This window comes from Sinocyclocheilus grahami, unplaced genomic scaffold (genome assembly GCF_001515645.1).
Source record: "Sinocyclocheilus grahami isolate Dianchi unplaced genomic scaffold, SAMN03320097.WGS_v1.1 scaffold281.1, whole genome shotgun sequence".
NCBI lineage: Eukaryota > Metazoa > Chordata > Actinopteri > Cypriniformes > Cyprinidae > Sinocyclocheilus > Sinocyclocheilus grahami.
The window spans coordinates 848759-865733 of record NW_015505460.1 but is presented as its reverse complement, the minus strand read 5'-3'; the positions used below and the strand labels follow the sequence as shown (position 1 = coordinate 865733).

The window sequence follows — 16975 nt, the reverse complement described above, 5'->3', positions numbered from 1 at the left end:
CTCTGAGGAGGGACAGTGGGACCATGGTGATCTGCAGAGACTTTTTTTAGAAGTTCACAGAGACCCAAAGGCCTAAATAATGAGAAACAACTTGGAAATCTGGCTTTCGCTAAATAAAGCCCAATGATATATACTCCAGAGTGCTCATCTACTCACCCTTCAGCAATATCAACCAAAACATGTTTGGCTGTAAGTTGGACAGATTACTGTCAGTGAGGTGGTTTTTCAGCCAATTTCAAAAAAGAAAATTTCACAAAACTGCAATGGAAACAGTTTTTTTTCGCATTTACAGGTCACCTGGCGTGCATAAAATTCACATGATCATTCTTTAATGTACTATAACCTCCAAGAAACACTTTATAGATGGCCACTCCCAAGTATAAAGGGCTTTCCTTGCCAATATCGCCTGGATAACCCCATTTACTCTGCGGTGCATTAGGCTCCGACATGGTTACCAGAGCTGATCGCTGCCACTCTAGTCAATGCTTGTGTTTATACCAGCCACGCCAGAAGCGTCTCTCCGTGTTGCTTCGCAAAAATTTAAATGCCTGCATCTCCTTCGATTAAAAATACTGGCTAGTACAGTGGCTGCAATACACGTAAACCTACCAACATCAATCACCATCATTTACCACAAGAGGAAAAAGAGTATGTTTTAGTAGCATTAGATTTGGTTAATGGAAACACCGTAATTTAGCAATAGTTCTTTATCAACATGTATACAATATCGCAAAAGTTTTGCGCAAATCTGTAATGGAAGAACATCTAGTGAAACTTTGAATCACTCAACCGATTTTTGAAAAACTAATTCACACAGGAACAAAATGCCACTATGAGTCAGTTACTTCTACTGTGGGTTCTGGTGCATTCAAGTCCTTCTGGGAAGTGTGTAGACTATTTACCAGTTGGAAAAGTCGTAACTAATAACTTTGATTGAAGCAAGATAGCAATATAATTTTTTGCATAAAATTCAACAAGATTTTACTTCTTGACCTCTAGATCTACAAATGTGTAAAGATTGTGAATTGAGTTTTGCTCTTTTTTTTATTCAACATGAATTTATGAAGATGCTGTAAATTGAATCATTACATATCGGTACTATGGTACAATTTGTACTAATTGTTCAATACCTTTTTGAGGTGGAATTTTCAGAATGTGTGAGGTGCTGCATAATATGCAAGATGTGAGTGTGACGGTCAAACACATCCATCTAGTACTGATAAACAATGTAAAAACAGCATAGTGTAAAGGATGGCATTGTGTATTAATAATAATTGTGTCTAAAATGTAAGTTACTTGTTATTAAGTTGTTCATTAAACCATTTATTTTATAAAAGCAATATCACAGTCAGTCAAGAGGCTGGTCTGAAGAACAGCAATCTTTCTATTGCTTAATTAATCAGTAATGAAAATTTACAGCTCTTAAAGTATCAGACCGGTTGCTTGCTTGTGTGCAAATGTGTGACAGTGTTTTTAATACCGTAGCAACACCTCACGTCACTAGCTCCGAACACCTGCCTGCTCATATAGCGATTCATTACTCACATGACATGGAGATGGAAAAACAGCAAACGAAAGAAAAGCATTTTGATGAGAAAGATTTGTTCAGTACCATTACGCCCATAAACTCTCAAATATCAGTCACCTACAAGATTGCTTCTCAATTCATCTCATATCCTCTCAAACTGTAATAAAAACCCATTCCTGATGACACCTATTAGGTCACAGTCACGTATTGTATTGAAGAAAACAACCCCGAGCAAGAAGAGAAACTTACCAGCTAAATGATGCACATCAGTCTGCTAGTTTTTTGGGGGTTTTTTTACTTTTTCTTTTTGTCATATAGCCTGGGTTTTAAAAGATTCATAAAACATGTATAATTTTTTAATGTTTCTAAATAATGGTTCTTTCATTTAAATAATGATCTCATTAACATTAAGTTGGCAAAGAAGAAATGCAAGAAATGCAATATACTGTATATATAGATAGATAGATAGATAGATAGATGGTCTTTAATAATGTTTAATTATTATAAATATATGTTTAATGGCATATTTTTTCTAAGTAGTCTATTATTAATGAAAGCCAGAATCATTGATATCAATAGTGCTACTGATGTCTCTATTAAATGCATTTTCCCTCAATTTAAGTCATTAAATATAGCCATTTAACTTTACAGTATAACTGAATTTAATAGGCTTTGAAAACAAATTACAAATTGTAATTGGACTACAAATTGTATATGCATAAACTATAAATTGAATACAGATTAATCTTTATTCAAGCTACTACTTTTTTAGCGAAGAGCAAGTGATCTCTTTGTCTTTTGTTTTTGATTTACATCAATGACAGGCAGCAGCAGGTTTTACTTCAAAGCAGTGCTGTCTTTTTCAAAGCTGATGCACATGACATATTTATGATATCCACACATATGGGCATTATTAATATTCTGCCTAGATGATGACCATGAGCAATTTACTTTTCCTGTGTAATCAAAGTATTTATGTTCAGGTCAGCTTAGGCCTTTGCAATTGTTGTTATGAGTACAAATAATTCATATGACTGATCTTTTTAAAGCATTGTGAAGACAGTTTTGGAATGAATTGGAAAACACATTTATCCTAGACTTAAAAAAAAAAAAATTCAGTCAATCAAACAATCAAAACATTTAGGATTCTTGTTTCACCCCTAGGACAGAAAATGAATCATATTTCATCTACCTTACAATGTCACAGTGAAGGAACAATAGAAAACATCAATCAAAAGTGATTACTACACGCGCGTCTTTCCAGGCTTACAAAATATACAACCTCTCATAATTCAGCATCTCTCATAAACATAAGGAAGATTACACGTTTGCGAGACATGGATCATTTTCAAAGATTACAGTTACCAGCTGACTACGGTGTGATTATCCTTCATTGCAAATGCTTACAACCTTGAAAAGCTTTTGCGATTGGGTTTAGGTTATAAATTACATGAATAAGCACCAGACATGAATAAGTTTCTTACAGGAACGGCTCGAAGGAAAAAATAGGGATGAAAAATACAAGCATGAAAGTCCTTCATTTCACATGAGCTGCAGGCATTCATGCTTTCCTTGCATTCTGATTTTCTCCACCGTAATGGATTTAGTCTTTATGTCATTGCTTTCTAAACAAAAGAAATAGCAGTTGTGCATTTGTCTCGTTTCTGTGAGGTGGGCTCTCTGGCGGTATCAGGGGTCTCTCTTCCATTACACTTCCAACAGCCCGACTGCCAAAGTCAAAGCTGCTCAGGTGAGCTTATGATGGAGCTCCAGCTGGGAGCATTCGTTTTGTGTGTGTGGTAGAGAAGCGGTGGAAGCGTGTCTGATGTATTCCTGCTGTCTTTCTTCCACTGCATATAGGGTGACATTGGGGAAAGTGAAGCCAAGGGCAGTATGATGAAGCCCTCTACCTTTGCTATTACACATGGGACTGCTGGGTCTCACACTCGTTTTCTCCCTTCTCTCGCTCTCTGGCTTTTTTTTTTTTATATGTTCTTCCTATGTGCTGCTGGCATAATAGACACTTAGGATCCTGTTTATATGGTATATTAGATATGTAATATATTTGTCAGTGTGGATTGTGTCTTAAAATAAATTCTGAACGTTTTTTTTGTTTTTGTTTTAGATTTGAGAGCAGAAGTCTGCTAGATAAGTTGACAAGTTAATTTTCTCCTTTGTCACAATTTTGGAGCAAATGAATATTCAGTTCTCCTCCTAATTTGATGATAAATAGGTTTCTGTTGAATAATTAAATTGCACATACCCCAGCATGAGGGAGAAACTCTTTAAAAGGGTCATATGATGTTGCTAAAAAGAACATTATTTTGTGTATTTGGTGTAATGCAATGTGTTTATGCGGTTTAAGGTTAAAAAAACACATTATTTTCCACATACTGTACATTATTGTTTCTCCTCTGTGCCCCGCCTTTCTGAAACGCGTTGATTTTTACAAAGCTCATCGGTGAAAAAGCGAGGTGTGCTCTGATTGGCCAGCAATCCAGTGCGTTGTGATTGGCCGAATTCCTCAAGCGTGTGACGGAAATCTTACATCCCTTACCATACTGTGATGCCTGCGGCAACCACATGTGACGACCCCGGGCTGGACTCCGCTTCGTCCACGGTGAAAGCCGATCCGGCGATCCACAGCGCGAAGTTGAAGTATTTCCTCAGCGACCAGCAAGGATACTACAGCGAGAATAAAAGTTACGCCTTCTTTCTTTGTGAACATTTGGGCAGCGTTATGCAAATCTTCCCACATCATGACGTAGATATGTGGGGGCGTGTTAGAACGAGCCGTTTTAGGTCGGCGTGGCTGACTCTTAACTTTTATAAAGAATATCTCTTTGGATTTGAGACTTTAGTCTTTGCAACTTTACAGATCTTCTTTATGCACCAAGAGCTTGTAACACTCCAAAGAGAAAGGAAACATTGAAATCGCATCATATGACCCCTTTAAAGTAGATGGTCAATTCACTTAAAGCCAAGTGAGATGAAAGCAGAAACTCCAGTCAGATCGATATGATTGTAAGCTCAGGCTGATTTATGAGACATAACCACTTCATAGACAGAAAAGCAGTGAAAACAGCCATTCTTTACAAATTGATAGGCACAAAGAACTGAAAGGAGCATTGAATGAAGCCTGGGTTTGTATTTTCTTTCCCCTATTTGGGATTTTATATTAAAAAAAAACTAGCTGCCTAGATCACTAGAAAAGCATTCTCCTTATTTTACACTTATAGCTTCTTTCTACATATGAATGAAACATTTTAAAGGGTGCAGTGTAACTGCACAGAATGTTTGCTGAAACAATACAATGACTTTGCTAGTAATACCCAAAAAATAAGGCTGTTTGTCAGCCAGGACATGCAAGCAGGGCCATAAATAATAATAAAAAAGCAGTACCTAAGACCATATATTTCATTGTTATAGTTATTGTAATAGTGCAAGAAGTTGGAGATGAGATAAAATTTTCTCTGTGGCTTGTTTTATATATATATATATACACAGTGGGTACAGAAAGTATTCAGAGTCCCCTTAAATTTTTCACTCTTTGTTATATTGCAGCCATTTACTAAAATCATTTAAGTTAATTTTTTTCCTCATTAATGTACACACAGCACCCCATATTGACAGAAAAACACAGAATTGATGACATTTTTGCAGATTTATTAAAAAAGAAAAACTGAAATATCACATGGTCCTAAGTATTCAGACCCTTTGCTCAGTATTTAGTAGAAGCACCCTTTTGATCTAATACAGCCATGAGTCTTTTTGGGAAAGATGCAACAAGTTTTTCACACCTGGATTTGGGGATCCTCTGCCATTCCTCCTTGCAGATCCTCTCCAGTTCTGTCCGGTTGGATGGTAAACGTTGGTGGACAGCCATTTTTAGGTCTCTCCAGAGATGCTCAATTGGGTTTAAGGAACACTTAAACTTTATCTAAGGAACAATGACAGAACACCTGTTATTGCTGCCACGGGCATACAAATTGCTTTCCATTAATAATCAAAATTCTCTAACTAAATTCTTATTATAAAAGGAGCAAGTTTTTCACACCTGGATTTGGGGATCCTCTCCAGTTCTGTCAGGTTGGATGGTAAACGTTGGTGGACAACCATTTTTAGGTCTCTCCAGAGATACTCAATTGGGTTTAAGTCAGGGCTCTGGCTGGGCCATTCAAGAACAGACACAGAGTTGTTGTGAAGCCACTCCTTCGTTATTTTAGCAGTGTGCTTAGGGTCATTGTCTTGTTGGAAGGTAAACCTTCGGCCCAATCTGAGGTCTATATATACACACAATACCTAAAATGACTTTAAGCAACAACATTGCTATTTTTCATCATTATTATGCCATATTTGTTACATATTTTTTAAACCTCATATTAGTCGAATGATTACATGCAATATTTGCACTTTTAAAAATTAATTTGCATATAGTCCTAATTCCATAAAAATGTTAAATGTACAAAATCTTTAAAAAAAAAACAAACAAAAAAAAAGTTAACTTCCTATATCAGTTCTTTACTCATTGCAAAAATACCAGCACTGCTCATTTACTTTTTGTTTTATTTTTCAAATTATGTGCAAGGTGAATTTCACAGTAGAGATCAATGAATGTTTACTAAACTCTCACACCATACATACAAGCAAACCAACAACAACAAAAAAATGAACAAAATGTAAAGCAATAATGCAAAAGGAAAAGAAAACACTGTTTAAACTTCTGTGGATAAATTAACTGCAAGCTGTGACAAATGGAAGAACTGGCTGTAGAGCATTCACACCGGCAGCAGCCAACAACACAAAAGTATAATTTAGAAATTCTTTCCAAGCTTTTATTTAACATCTACAGACTGGTGTTTTGGAAAGTAGCACTCCCATAACTTATTTTCTGTAATGCTTTGTGTTCTTTACGACTGACGCAATCACAAAGAAACAAAGGAACACACAAAAAAAAAATGCTTATGTTATTATGTTTTGTGATTCACATTTTTTTAACAGAGCAAAATCATAAACTCTAACAAACCTAAGAGTAAATATTAAAATTAAAATGATTAAGAAAAAAAAACACCCATCTGAAAAGAGGAAAAACAAACAAAAAAAAAACTGTGCAAGTACAGCAAACATATGGTAGAGTAAATTACACAAAACAAACCATTTAAATACAGTACTGTGTATCGACAATAATCCTGAGAAGTGTCCATTTCTGGTTCCCGTGCTACTGAGCGTATGCAAGTATGTGAAACGTGCGGCAACTGCACCAAAGCCAATGCAATTTCTCATCCCTCTCCCTCCACCAAAGCCCCAGATGAAGCTGGGCCTCGCAGGCGCCAAAGAGCCCGACATGAGAGCGCATCAGCTGTCCTATTTAAAGCCGTTCACCACGTCCTCAGTCTCTGTGTCTGAAAACAGAGCGCTGTATTCTGAGAAGCTCTCAAGGGAGGAAATAATGTAGTGCAAAATCAGGAACCTGCATGACGAAATACACATGAGGCTGGAAAAACAACACAATAACTTATAAGACTGACATCTTTTGGAAGCGTCAAGCAATGACAAATGGCTGTAAAAATCACTGTATATTCTGTACAAGATTGTCAAAAAGCAGCACCAAAAACAATTCTTCTTCTCTGTAGTTTGAGACTGGAAGATGAGTGGATGGAGGGAACAAAGAAAGAAAGTGTTTATTTACAGGGAAACGCTAAAATAGGAGGACTGGATTCATTTGCGAAACAGACCTTTCCTAAAATCAAAGCACCTTAGTGCAGAAGCAAACTGAACTGTAAGACTTTATAGTGGCTTTTCTCACTCCATCACTGATGCTTGGGCTTTTCATGTGCACAGGCACTGTAACATCCCTGGATAGCAACACATCTCTCATTGAACGTTAACCAACCCATGATGACAAAACAAAGGCCATTTTTCTGGAATTATTCGTTTCTAATGCACTTTATCTAAGGAACAATGACAGAACACCTGTTATTGCTGCCACGGGGTGCAGGCTAAGCCTCCTTGAACACGTTTTGGCATTTTGGAGGCATCTATAGGTTTCAGATACGAGGAGTCAATAAATGACAGTGGAATGTGAGCATCCACATTTTGGCCACCTCTTCTCCAACCCTATCGATGTTCTCTCCTGATCTGAGCTGTGTTTGGCTGTCAACAAATTGCCCACTTTTGATTTCAGCTACACATAAAGCTGGTATCCTTTTTTTCTTCTCCAATATGGAGACGGAGTAAAATCTTTTAACCTCACTAAAGATCTGGCTGGTGATGCGAAATTGCAAAGATATAGATTTCGATGTGGGAGCTGCACGAAACATCATAAAAGTAGAGTCCAAATGAAAATTAAAAACTGCTGCGATGTTTTAGCACATGGGCTGACTTAAAAGGAAAAAGAAAAAAGATTTACAAAAAAAAACACCTTGGCATACAAATTGCTTTCCATTAATAATCAAAATTCTCTAACTAAATTCTTAAGAAAACCACAAAGAGTCAACTTCTGCTGAAAACCTGAAAGAAATGACAATAAAAAACTCAGTATTCACACTAACAGTGAGCAAAAATGCTCATCATACCCGTATGAATATTTATAGCTTTACATATTTTTTTCACCTATTTTTTTTCTCAACTGTTGACACACTGCTTGTCCTTAAGGACTTCAATTGCTCATGTTCGCCAACGATGCATGCCAACAACCCAAGCCAAAAACTAGATATAAAGGAGCAGAAACGACTCAACATCTGCAAAAAAAAACGAAAGATAATTGCACTTATGATTCACTTTTCTAACTGTAAAACAAGCGATTGTGTCTAACATAAAATACTGCTTTTTTTTCCTTTTTCAAACAGCACCCTCGAGTTTATTGATTGAAACCTTTAACGCTTTAAGACTTCCCCTGCAGTTCTGGTGTTGGGGACACAAACAGCACCATGTATTGAGCAGTACCATCATCCCTCTTCTCCAAAAATATTGATCAGCTGTCTCAAACAGCACATCCTCGACGCTCACAGCACTTTCTGAAGACACTGAGGGTATAGTTTGGCCACCACACACTCAAAATGGCGGCCGAGGTCCCAGAGGCGGTCCGGCGTCTCGTAGACCTTTGTCCATTGGTCAGCTTCATCGTCGTACTGGTAGAGAGAATTCTTGCGGCTGGTACGAAACACGTGTTCTTCTACCATTACTTGCGTAGCCCGAACAAACAGATGCAATCTGCCCTGAAGCAGAAGCACCTTGATGTAGGGGCTGGTCGCTTGCTCGAAGGGGAGGTCTCTTTTACGGCACCAGGTGTTCTGCTCGATGTCGTACACCTCCACGGTAAACGTGCGCTGGTGGTTTCTGCAGATGCCTGCTATGTAGTAGATGCAGTTTTTGTACAGGGCGGCCAAGCCTTGAGTACGGGGAACTTTCATGGAAGGTAAATGGCCCCAGTAGTCTTTGCGTGGGTCAAAACAGAAGAAGTATTCTCCTAGGAAAATGTCATAAAAAAAAAAAAGAATGATCAACATCCAAACGGATGGCCAAAATTGCTAAATATGTAATTAATATCACAAATTAGTCCTTTATATTACGTAGCACCAAAATTAAACCACTTGTCCAAAACTGAAAATTCTGGACTCACAAGTTATATTTTTGCTTTCATTTTAATCTTGAAACAAAAATTAGAATTGCTGCCTTGGCAACCAACTGCTTATATAAACTAATATTTATATTTTATTTCACATTTATTTCAATTAACAAACATGTCTCGTTTTATTATATGCACACACATTTAATAATAATGCTTATTATTGTTGTTGTCATTAATATTTTTTAACTGATTACAACTTTACCTTTTTCAAACAGGTGTGATATTACATAGGCAACAACTGTTAACTAGAGAAAGCATGTTTCAGTGTGTAATATCGACTTTAAACAGTCTTTATTTAAATTTCTATGGCACTGTCTGCTGAAAATATTCAGTGGCTGAAATTTCGGTCCATCCCTAATATGAAATACTAGTCTAGCTCTTTTGTGCTCTCAGTTATTGCTGATTTTGTGGAGAGAGGTGAACCCACCTGACCTTTTTATCCAAGTAGAGCAAAAAAGACATGACAGGCCAATGAATTACAAGGATATACACGTTTGCACACTTTGATGACCCTGATTCCAGGTGACTCTGCAATAACCCCACTTACCTTGCAGCACATATATGCGATCCTTATACTCTACTGTGCTGTGGAACTCCATGGCCACCGGCATGGGACTGACCGCTGTCCAGCAGTTGTCTCTGGCATCATAGCACTCCACAGATTTCAAAGCATTTCGTCCGTCCCCTTCATACACTCGACCACCCATAGCATAGAGTTTCCCGTAGCAGTGCACTAGCCTGCAGCCGATGCGCGCCCGCAGCATGGGCGATCGCGGGAGCCACCTGTTGCCAGCATGCTCGTACTGCCAGAAGTCACTCTCTGCGCGATGGTCGATGCACACCTCACTATTGCTCGGCCGATAGCCTCCAGCGATGAAGATGTCATTCTCTGACGAGACCAAAATGCCAACCTCTCTGAGGTCATTAGGTGGCTTGCAAAGCTTGTACACCTTACCGGCAACAATGTCCAGGCAAGGCACGGTCTGCTTCTTCCCTGAGTGCTTGTGAGCCGCGTCGAAGCAGATGACCATCTCGGATGCAGTCATACCCAGCCGTTGCGGGCAGCCATTGGTGCCATTGAGCCGACCCTTATCCGAGGGATCCCTGGACAAGGCCAGGGCGAAGGCTGGGGGTATACGGCTCAGAAAGGCCTCGTCCAGCAGGGGCAAGCGGATGCATTTGGCAAAAACCTCAGGTAAATCTGCCTCCCGACGTGAGCAGTCATACTCCAACCAGTGAACGATGCTTTCGTACACGTGCTCCTCTTTTTCCACGTTCAGATCGTCGCTGTTGAGAATGCTGACCAGCTGTTCTTTGGTCAGATGAAGGAACTCTTGCTCTCCCATCACGCACAGGAACTTCTTGCGGATGTAATCCTGCGAGCGCTCCCGCAACTCCTGGTGGCCGTAAGCATCTGCGAACATGAAGACCCCGATGCAGTTCTGAGGGTCCAAACGGCTGATCATGAACTGGGCACACTGGTCTTGGAGGGCTGGGATCTGGAAGATGCTGGCGGCAGTGAACAGTGCCTGCACGTTAGACTCGGTGAGAGTGACACGTGAGGTGTAAGCGTAGTCCAGAACCAAATGCATGGACTCAGACTCCACGCCAACAATCCGCACCTCCCGCTGACTGCTCTCTGTAAGGCCACTTGTGAACATGGATCTGACAAAAGATAAAACAAACACCATTACCATGTGAACAAAACAAAATTTTTACGACAGTATGCTTTTAGTCAACTGTGGTTCTACAATGTGCGATTCCATTCCAGTACTTAACTCAAGCATGTTCAAGTCTAAATAAGTGGCACTCCAAAGCTTTTTTACATTTACATGTTTTACATTTAATGTGTAGTTTGTTAAAGGGGTCATATGATGCGATTTAAATTTTTCCTTTCTCTTTGGAGTGTTACAAGCTCTTGGTGCATAAAGAAGATCTGTAAAGTTGCAAAGACTAAAGTCTCAAATCCAAAGAGATATTCTTTATAAAAGTTAAGAGTCTGGCCGCACCGTTCTCAAGCCTCTGCTCACTCTAGGCCGCCGCTGCTCACTCTAGGCTACCGTGTGTGACACTGCGTTTCGTTGTGAAAGCGAAACTACTTTGTTTGGCATTCCAAAAATGGATACAACTAGAAATCAGTGGTTAAGTTGTGTTTACAACACTGTTCCAGAACACTTCAACCCAAATATGCAGATGTGTGCAGCACATTTTATGGAGGACCGTTTCCTGATCCTGGTAGAGTAGACTACAATGTTCTGTTCTGACACACAGACTGGAAGTACGTTTTTTTATATTTTATATATTTAAAGCGAGTTTTTTGGGCAGGGTAGACTTTGTAAAAATCGACGCGTTTCAGAAAGGCGGGCCATAGAAGAGAAACAATAATGTACAGTATGTGGAAAATAATGTGTTTTTTTAACCTTAAACCACATAAACACATTTCATTACACCAAATACACAAAATAATGTTCTTTTTAGCAACATCATATGACCCCTTTAAAGCAGTGTTCCTGGTTCAATACAAGTTAAATTCTATTTAAATTAGTAAAGTCAACTCCAATCAAAGCTTTTTTAAAACCAAATATGATCAAACAGTTAATATGGATGCAAACCAGCAGGTCAATGCTCCAGGGCGTAAACACTTGTTTAGCCTTTGCAAGTGCAAATGTCTTTCTGAGGTGGCAATACTTTAATTATTTAGCATATCATGCCAGAGTTAACAGGTTTGCATGTTCATGACATCAAAGCTGAAAGATTGGAATTAACAAAATCATTGTCCACAATGACGCAATTACACCGTCAAGTGGCTATATTTTTGAAAGAGTACACATTTTAATGTTTATTGCCTGCCCTGTATACTTACATTGGCTTACTGTAAACATTTTTTTTTAACTGAGGGACAAATGCTACCGATAGAACCAGGAACACACCTTTAAAGTTTTTGCTGATTAAGTATTGAAAAGTCTGACTGTCTGATCAGTTTAAAGCCATCATACCCATGTATAATAATTGAATAGTTAAGTCTGTCATATTTTCAGTAACTGAAGGGTCTGTGTTTCAATCTTAGCTTTTATCACATCACAGTTTCTCAACAAATGTTACGAAAATGGTTTAAAGCATTGATGTGTTGAGGAGCCACCTGAAGTAAGGACTGATGGCAGCGAGGACATTTCTGTGACAAGAGAATGTTTTGCCATGGTCCACTTCCACGACAATGTCAGTCAGCTGAGCTTCGTCGTACAAGGCTTTAAGCTGCTGGAGGATGTTACAGGCATGAAGGGCATCTACCCCGTTGTAGCTTGTGCTTGCTGGAGTCCCATTCTGTACTTGTAACAGCTTTCCTACGTCTACAAGACAAAAGAGTTAGACAGCTGAGATGATTTCAGGTTTTACAGTGACAATAAACATTATAAATTACAAGAATGACTCTTTTGCCGTCGGTTTTAGTTTCTAGCTTTTAAACGGACATGTAAAAATGCTAACTTCCCATATTACAATTGATTAGCTCTTTATTTTTTAGAACTACATTTCAATGCTACAAAACTACATTAGCGTTTCAACGCAAAAATAAAACTGGAAAAAAAATATTTAAGAGCTCATTCAACAGATGTTCCAAACCCACAGGCTCTGTGCAAAGTCAGTGGCATCCAAGTTTACTTACTAATATTCCTTTAGAGCTCTTCAGAACAAAAAAAAAATCTGAGAAAACATGTTATCCATTAACCAACCAACCACAGCCCCCACATGACATTACTGTGAAACTAGTTAAGAGCAGGAAAACTAGCAATACGTTCCAAATAACTAGTATTGCTTTCGACAACCTTGGACATTTAACACTCTCCTGATAATCTGATCGAAGAATTGTGTGTAGTTACTACGAGCAAGCGAGTTTCGGTGCTTAACTTGTTAGCTGTGCTAATCCAGGTGCTGTTTTACCGGTTAGCACAACATCAGGCTAGTCCGGTGTCGAGCCGTTCAAGTCCAGACTAGAGCCCTTTCATAGCACTAAATAAACCGTGACAACGCATTGAATATGGCGAAAGTACAGAGTTACACGAAGGATAACGCAGCTGAATGAACTGTATCGTACACCAGCGAGCAAATAAGCGAGTGTTTACACAGTCACTCGCTGAGCTAGTCTCGCTAGCCGCTACCTCTCCGTACTTTTTCTGCCTTTATCCAAACAACCACCGGAGTTTGCTGTACATTCGAACAAACCTTCTAACTCTATCTCGTTCCGTCAAAACTAAATAATATCAGAGATGAATAACGCGTAAACAGACTAGAAAACTTTTGGAAATAAGTTTGGATTTTGAAGAGAAGCTCTAACCTCCACTGGCAGCCATTCTCCCCAATCTGTCGCACGGCGACTGAGGGAAAACGTCACTAATGGAATGGAGCCCCGGAAACAGGCAGCAGCCAATCAGCGTCGCCGAACGCTCGTGACAGCCAATAGGCTTCCGAGGCTGTCTGTTTTTTGTCAAATAGTTCAAAGCAATATCAAGGGAGTTTATATTTTATTTATTTTTATTTATTTAGTCATTTAGCAGATCACTGATTCCATCAGGAACGTCCGTGCTTGTGTTTGTGATATGAATAATATCATATATATATATATATATATATATATATATATATATATATATATATATGAATATAAACCAGGATTTAGGGAGTTAATTATTAATAGCTAGAACGTAAACAAATATTCAGGATTAGAGGGACTAAATATACAAGTTTTAGAATGGCTGAATGAAAATTATTATTCTGATCTCTGCATACTGGTTTGGACGTGTGCCCTTCATATATAATATATGGTGGTTACAGCACTGAATAATAACAGGTGACAAATCTATTTGATCTTATCTTTCTTCACATTTTATGTATCTTCTGTTCTAGCTGAAATTCTACAGACATCAAGTGCTACCACCTCCACAGCTTCAAGCTTAAAGGTAAAACCCAGCTTGGTAAGAAGAGGCAATGCAGCTCCCACTCTTTCTTTTCTTTTCAGTTCACTTAAGATTTATTTGAATAGTACTTTTAACAATAGTAATTGTTGTAAAGCAGCTTTACATAATTTCAGGCTCAGACCCCCAGTGAGCAAACACAATGCCACAATGGCCAGGAAAAACTCCCTGAAAGTAAAGAAATGTTAGGAGTAATCAGTGGATTTTGGGAATCTTATTCCAGATCAGCCAGGGAGAATGAGGCAGTAGGTTCAAACAAATTGTAATATTTTTCTTCAGTTACTTTGATTTCTGTAGATGTCATGCCAGAGTGTAGCTTCAGACAAGTGTGGATAGGTTCATATTTAAATGATTTAATATAAAATAAAATAATAACAGTGGCATGCTGATGTTGGTTAATGGTCACATGGAGGTGAACAAATAAAATATACATTTTTAGTAAGTAAGTGTTTAGTTATTTTTTATTTTAAAATTATTGATTTTATATGATTTAATTATTTATTGGCTTTTCATCAACTCTTGCAAACCCCGAATTGGGAAACCCTAGTGTAGCCCAATACCTAATTTTACTCACCTATTCATCCCTCAGTTATCCATTCTTTCATTAATGTTTTTTAAAGCAAAACTAAATAAATTAATCTAAATTCACTGAAAATAATCTTCTTTTTTTTCTGGCTTTGCAGTGAAATGTTGTACTGGTTGTGTGAGATTCACTTACAAATCTACACCCCAAAGACTTGGTAAATAATAACTACTTAAAGTCTTGATGAAACTGAAGTAACAACAGAGCTTTTCTTCCATGTTGTGATGTACATCCCAATGAAACTGATTATTGAAAAAGAAAAAAAGGAAGAGAGGGGACTTGGTTCTGTCCATTGTAATTAATTGGATATAAGCAGGTCTGAATGTAAGCTTGCAGCCAGTTGTAAGAACGTCAATGGTTTTAACAGAAAATCGAGTTATGACATTCTGATAAAAAAATCGTGAGGTCAGAAAAATGCATTAAAAAGATGATCATATGCATGAGAGCATTATTCGCAAAAATATGAATAACATGCATTTAGAAAATAGATGGGGCATATTTTCATTTCTAGTCAACTTTATTTCTAAATCTCTTTTGCTAGATAAACTGCCATGCCGTTGTCACTCAGTTCAAGGAAACATTAGGATTGTTTCAAGATTCATCTTCAATTATTCAGATCTCTGTAATTTACAGGCATGCGTCGCAATTTTTTCAAGGTAATTTATTTCCTAAAATTGATAGTGGTTCCTGCTCCATTAGTACAGGCAGCCTGAATATGAATCATTTATTCAAAATAATACACATTATTTATATTTGTTTCACATACTGATATAAAAACAATGGACATGGAATATATCAGATGTACTAATTCCGTTTAAGTCATCCAATACAACACTCCTGTTCTCATGCTTCCTGATTCTTGGCTCTGTGTGCCCTTATCTCAGGACAGAGGATAAAGGCACATGTTTTGGCCCAGCTTGTGTTCTTTTCTTCCTGTCAGTCGAGCACAGACAAGAGATCTATTTTGACACTGTCTAACACTGCAGAAAACGGTGGTCCAATAACTGCAATCCAGACAATCAATTTCATATTTTTCCAATTCCTTTCCTCCTCAGCAACTAGAAAGGCCATGAAATTGCAGTCAAATGAAAGGCTTTCTGTTGCCTTGGCTCTATAATATCTTTTTGCTTATGTTTACATTCCTATAGCCTGCTACCTTTATATATAGTGCCAGATTTCCTGATATCAGCGCACCATATCATCATATATCCCTGGGACTGCACACTTTGTACTAACATCAGAGCAAAGCGGATTTACTCATTCGAAATGCGAACAGGTCAAACTTGAAAAGCTGTATTCCTTGCAAAATTCAGAATATGCTCAGGGCTGTGGAAAGCTACAATCACGCTATAAGGTTTTAACCTTGTAGTATTCCATCAGGAAAGTCTCTCCTAGCAGTCCTACTTGATAAGCTGCTGTACGTTTTATCTGGAATTGCTTGAGGCATTTATGGCATTTCCATTTCAGCTTTTGACAGTAAAGATATTTGCTTTGTTAGCAAGTCACATTTTTCAAGATATGCATTCACACCTGCCAGGAACAGAGCACCAGTAACAACAAATATGGCCTTGCTTGCTTTGCAATGCATCTCAAAGCAATGTATGGCATCATTAAGATTAGGGTATGATGTCATCAGGACCGGGACTAGGAGCACAGAGGTCTTGTATCACCCTGAAGAGATTTATTTTGAAATAATGATGGCTGACTGTACATTATCCTGCACCCATTATCCATGGATGCTCATCAAATAAACTACATGGACAAAATATTGATTTGAATTGAAATTATTATATAATTCCAATCCAGTCGCATCGAGTTCAACAGAAGGCTGCTTACTTTGCAAGTAAACAAACCTTTTAAGTGTTTCGGTAATCTTTTTTTAAACCAATTTGATTTCAGATTCTGAAAGTTCTGTTTATATGAACCCTAAACCTTGCAATCACCATGAGTATAATTGTCATTTTTGGCTTATGAAAAATACAGGCCTGTTGTGACATTTTTGCAAAAAAAAAATATATTACATTGCTCCTTGTACTTTTCCCAGCAGTTTCAAAGTCAGTTGTCCAGTGAGTGGTGTTAAGATGTGTGTTCAATTTTCTTTGAAACAGATAAATGTGACTGTGCCAACATTTTATTGCTGGTTCAAGCACATATCGCGACAAGTCGGAAATCAAATGCCGATGCGTGGCGCTAAAAGGTTAATGCTTTATCACTTTGAAAATAACATACTACCTACTCTAAATCTAACCAATAGTGTTAAAGAATAT

At 38.1% G+C, this 16975-nt stretch overlaps 1 protein-coding gene across 1 annotated transcript; it reads right to left on the bottom strand.

Moving 5' to 3' along the window:
* Window positions 1-8354: 8354 nt before the first annotated feature.
* On the bottom strand, window positions 8355-13535 carry LOC107600285 (kelch repeat and BTB domain-containing protein 8). Its single transcript, XM_016292137.1, has 4 exons — window positions 13489-13535; window positions 12298-12505; window positions 9706-10823; window positions 8355-8996 (listed from the first exon to the last, which is right to left on the bottom strand). The coding sequence occupies exons 1-4, from the start codon at window positions 13502-13504 to the stop codon at window positions 8533-8535; spliced, it is 1806 nt and encodes a 601-aa protein (XP_016147623.1). The 5' UTR covers window positions 13505-13535; the 3' UTR covers window positions 8355-8532.
* Between the last annotated feature and the right edge of the window lie 3440 nt (window positions 13536-16975).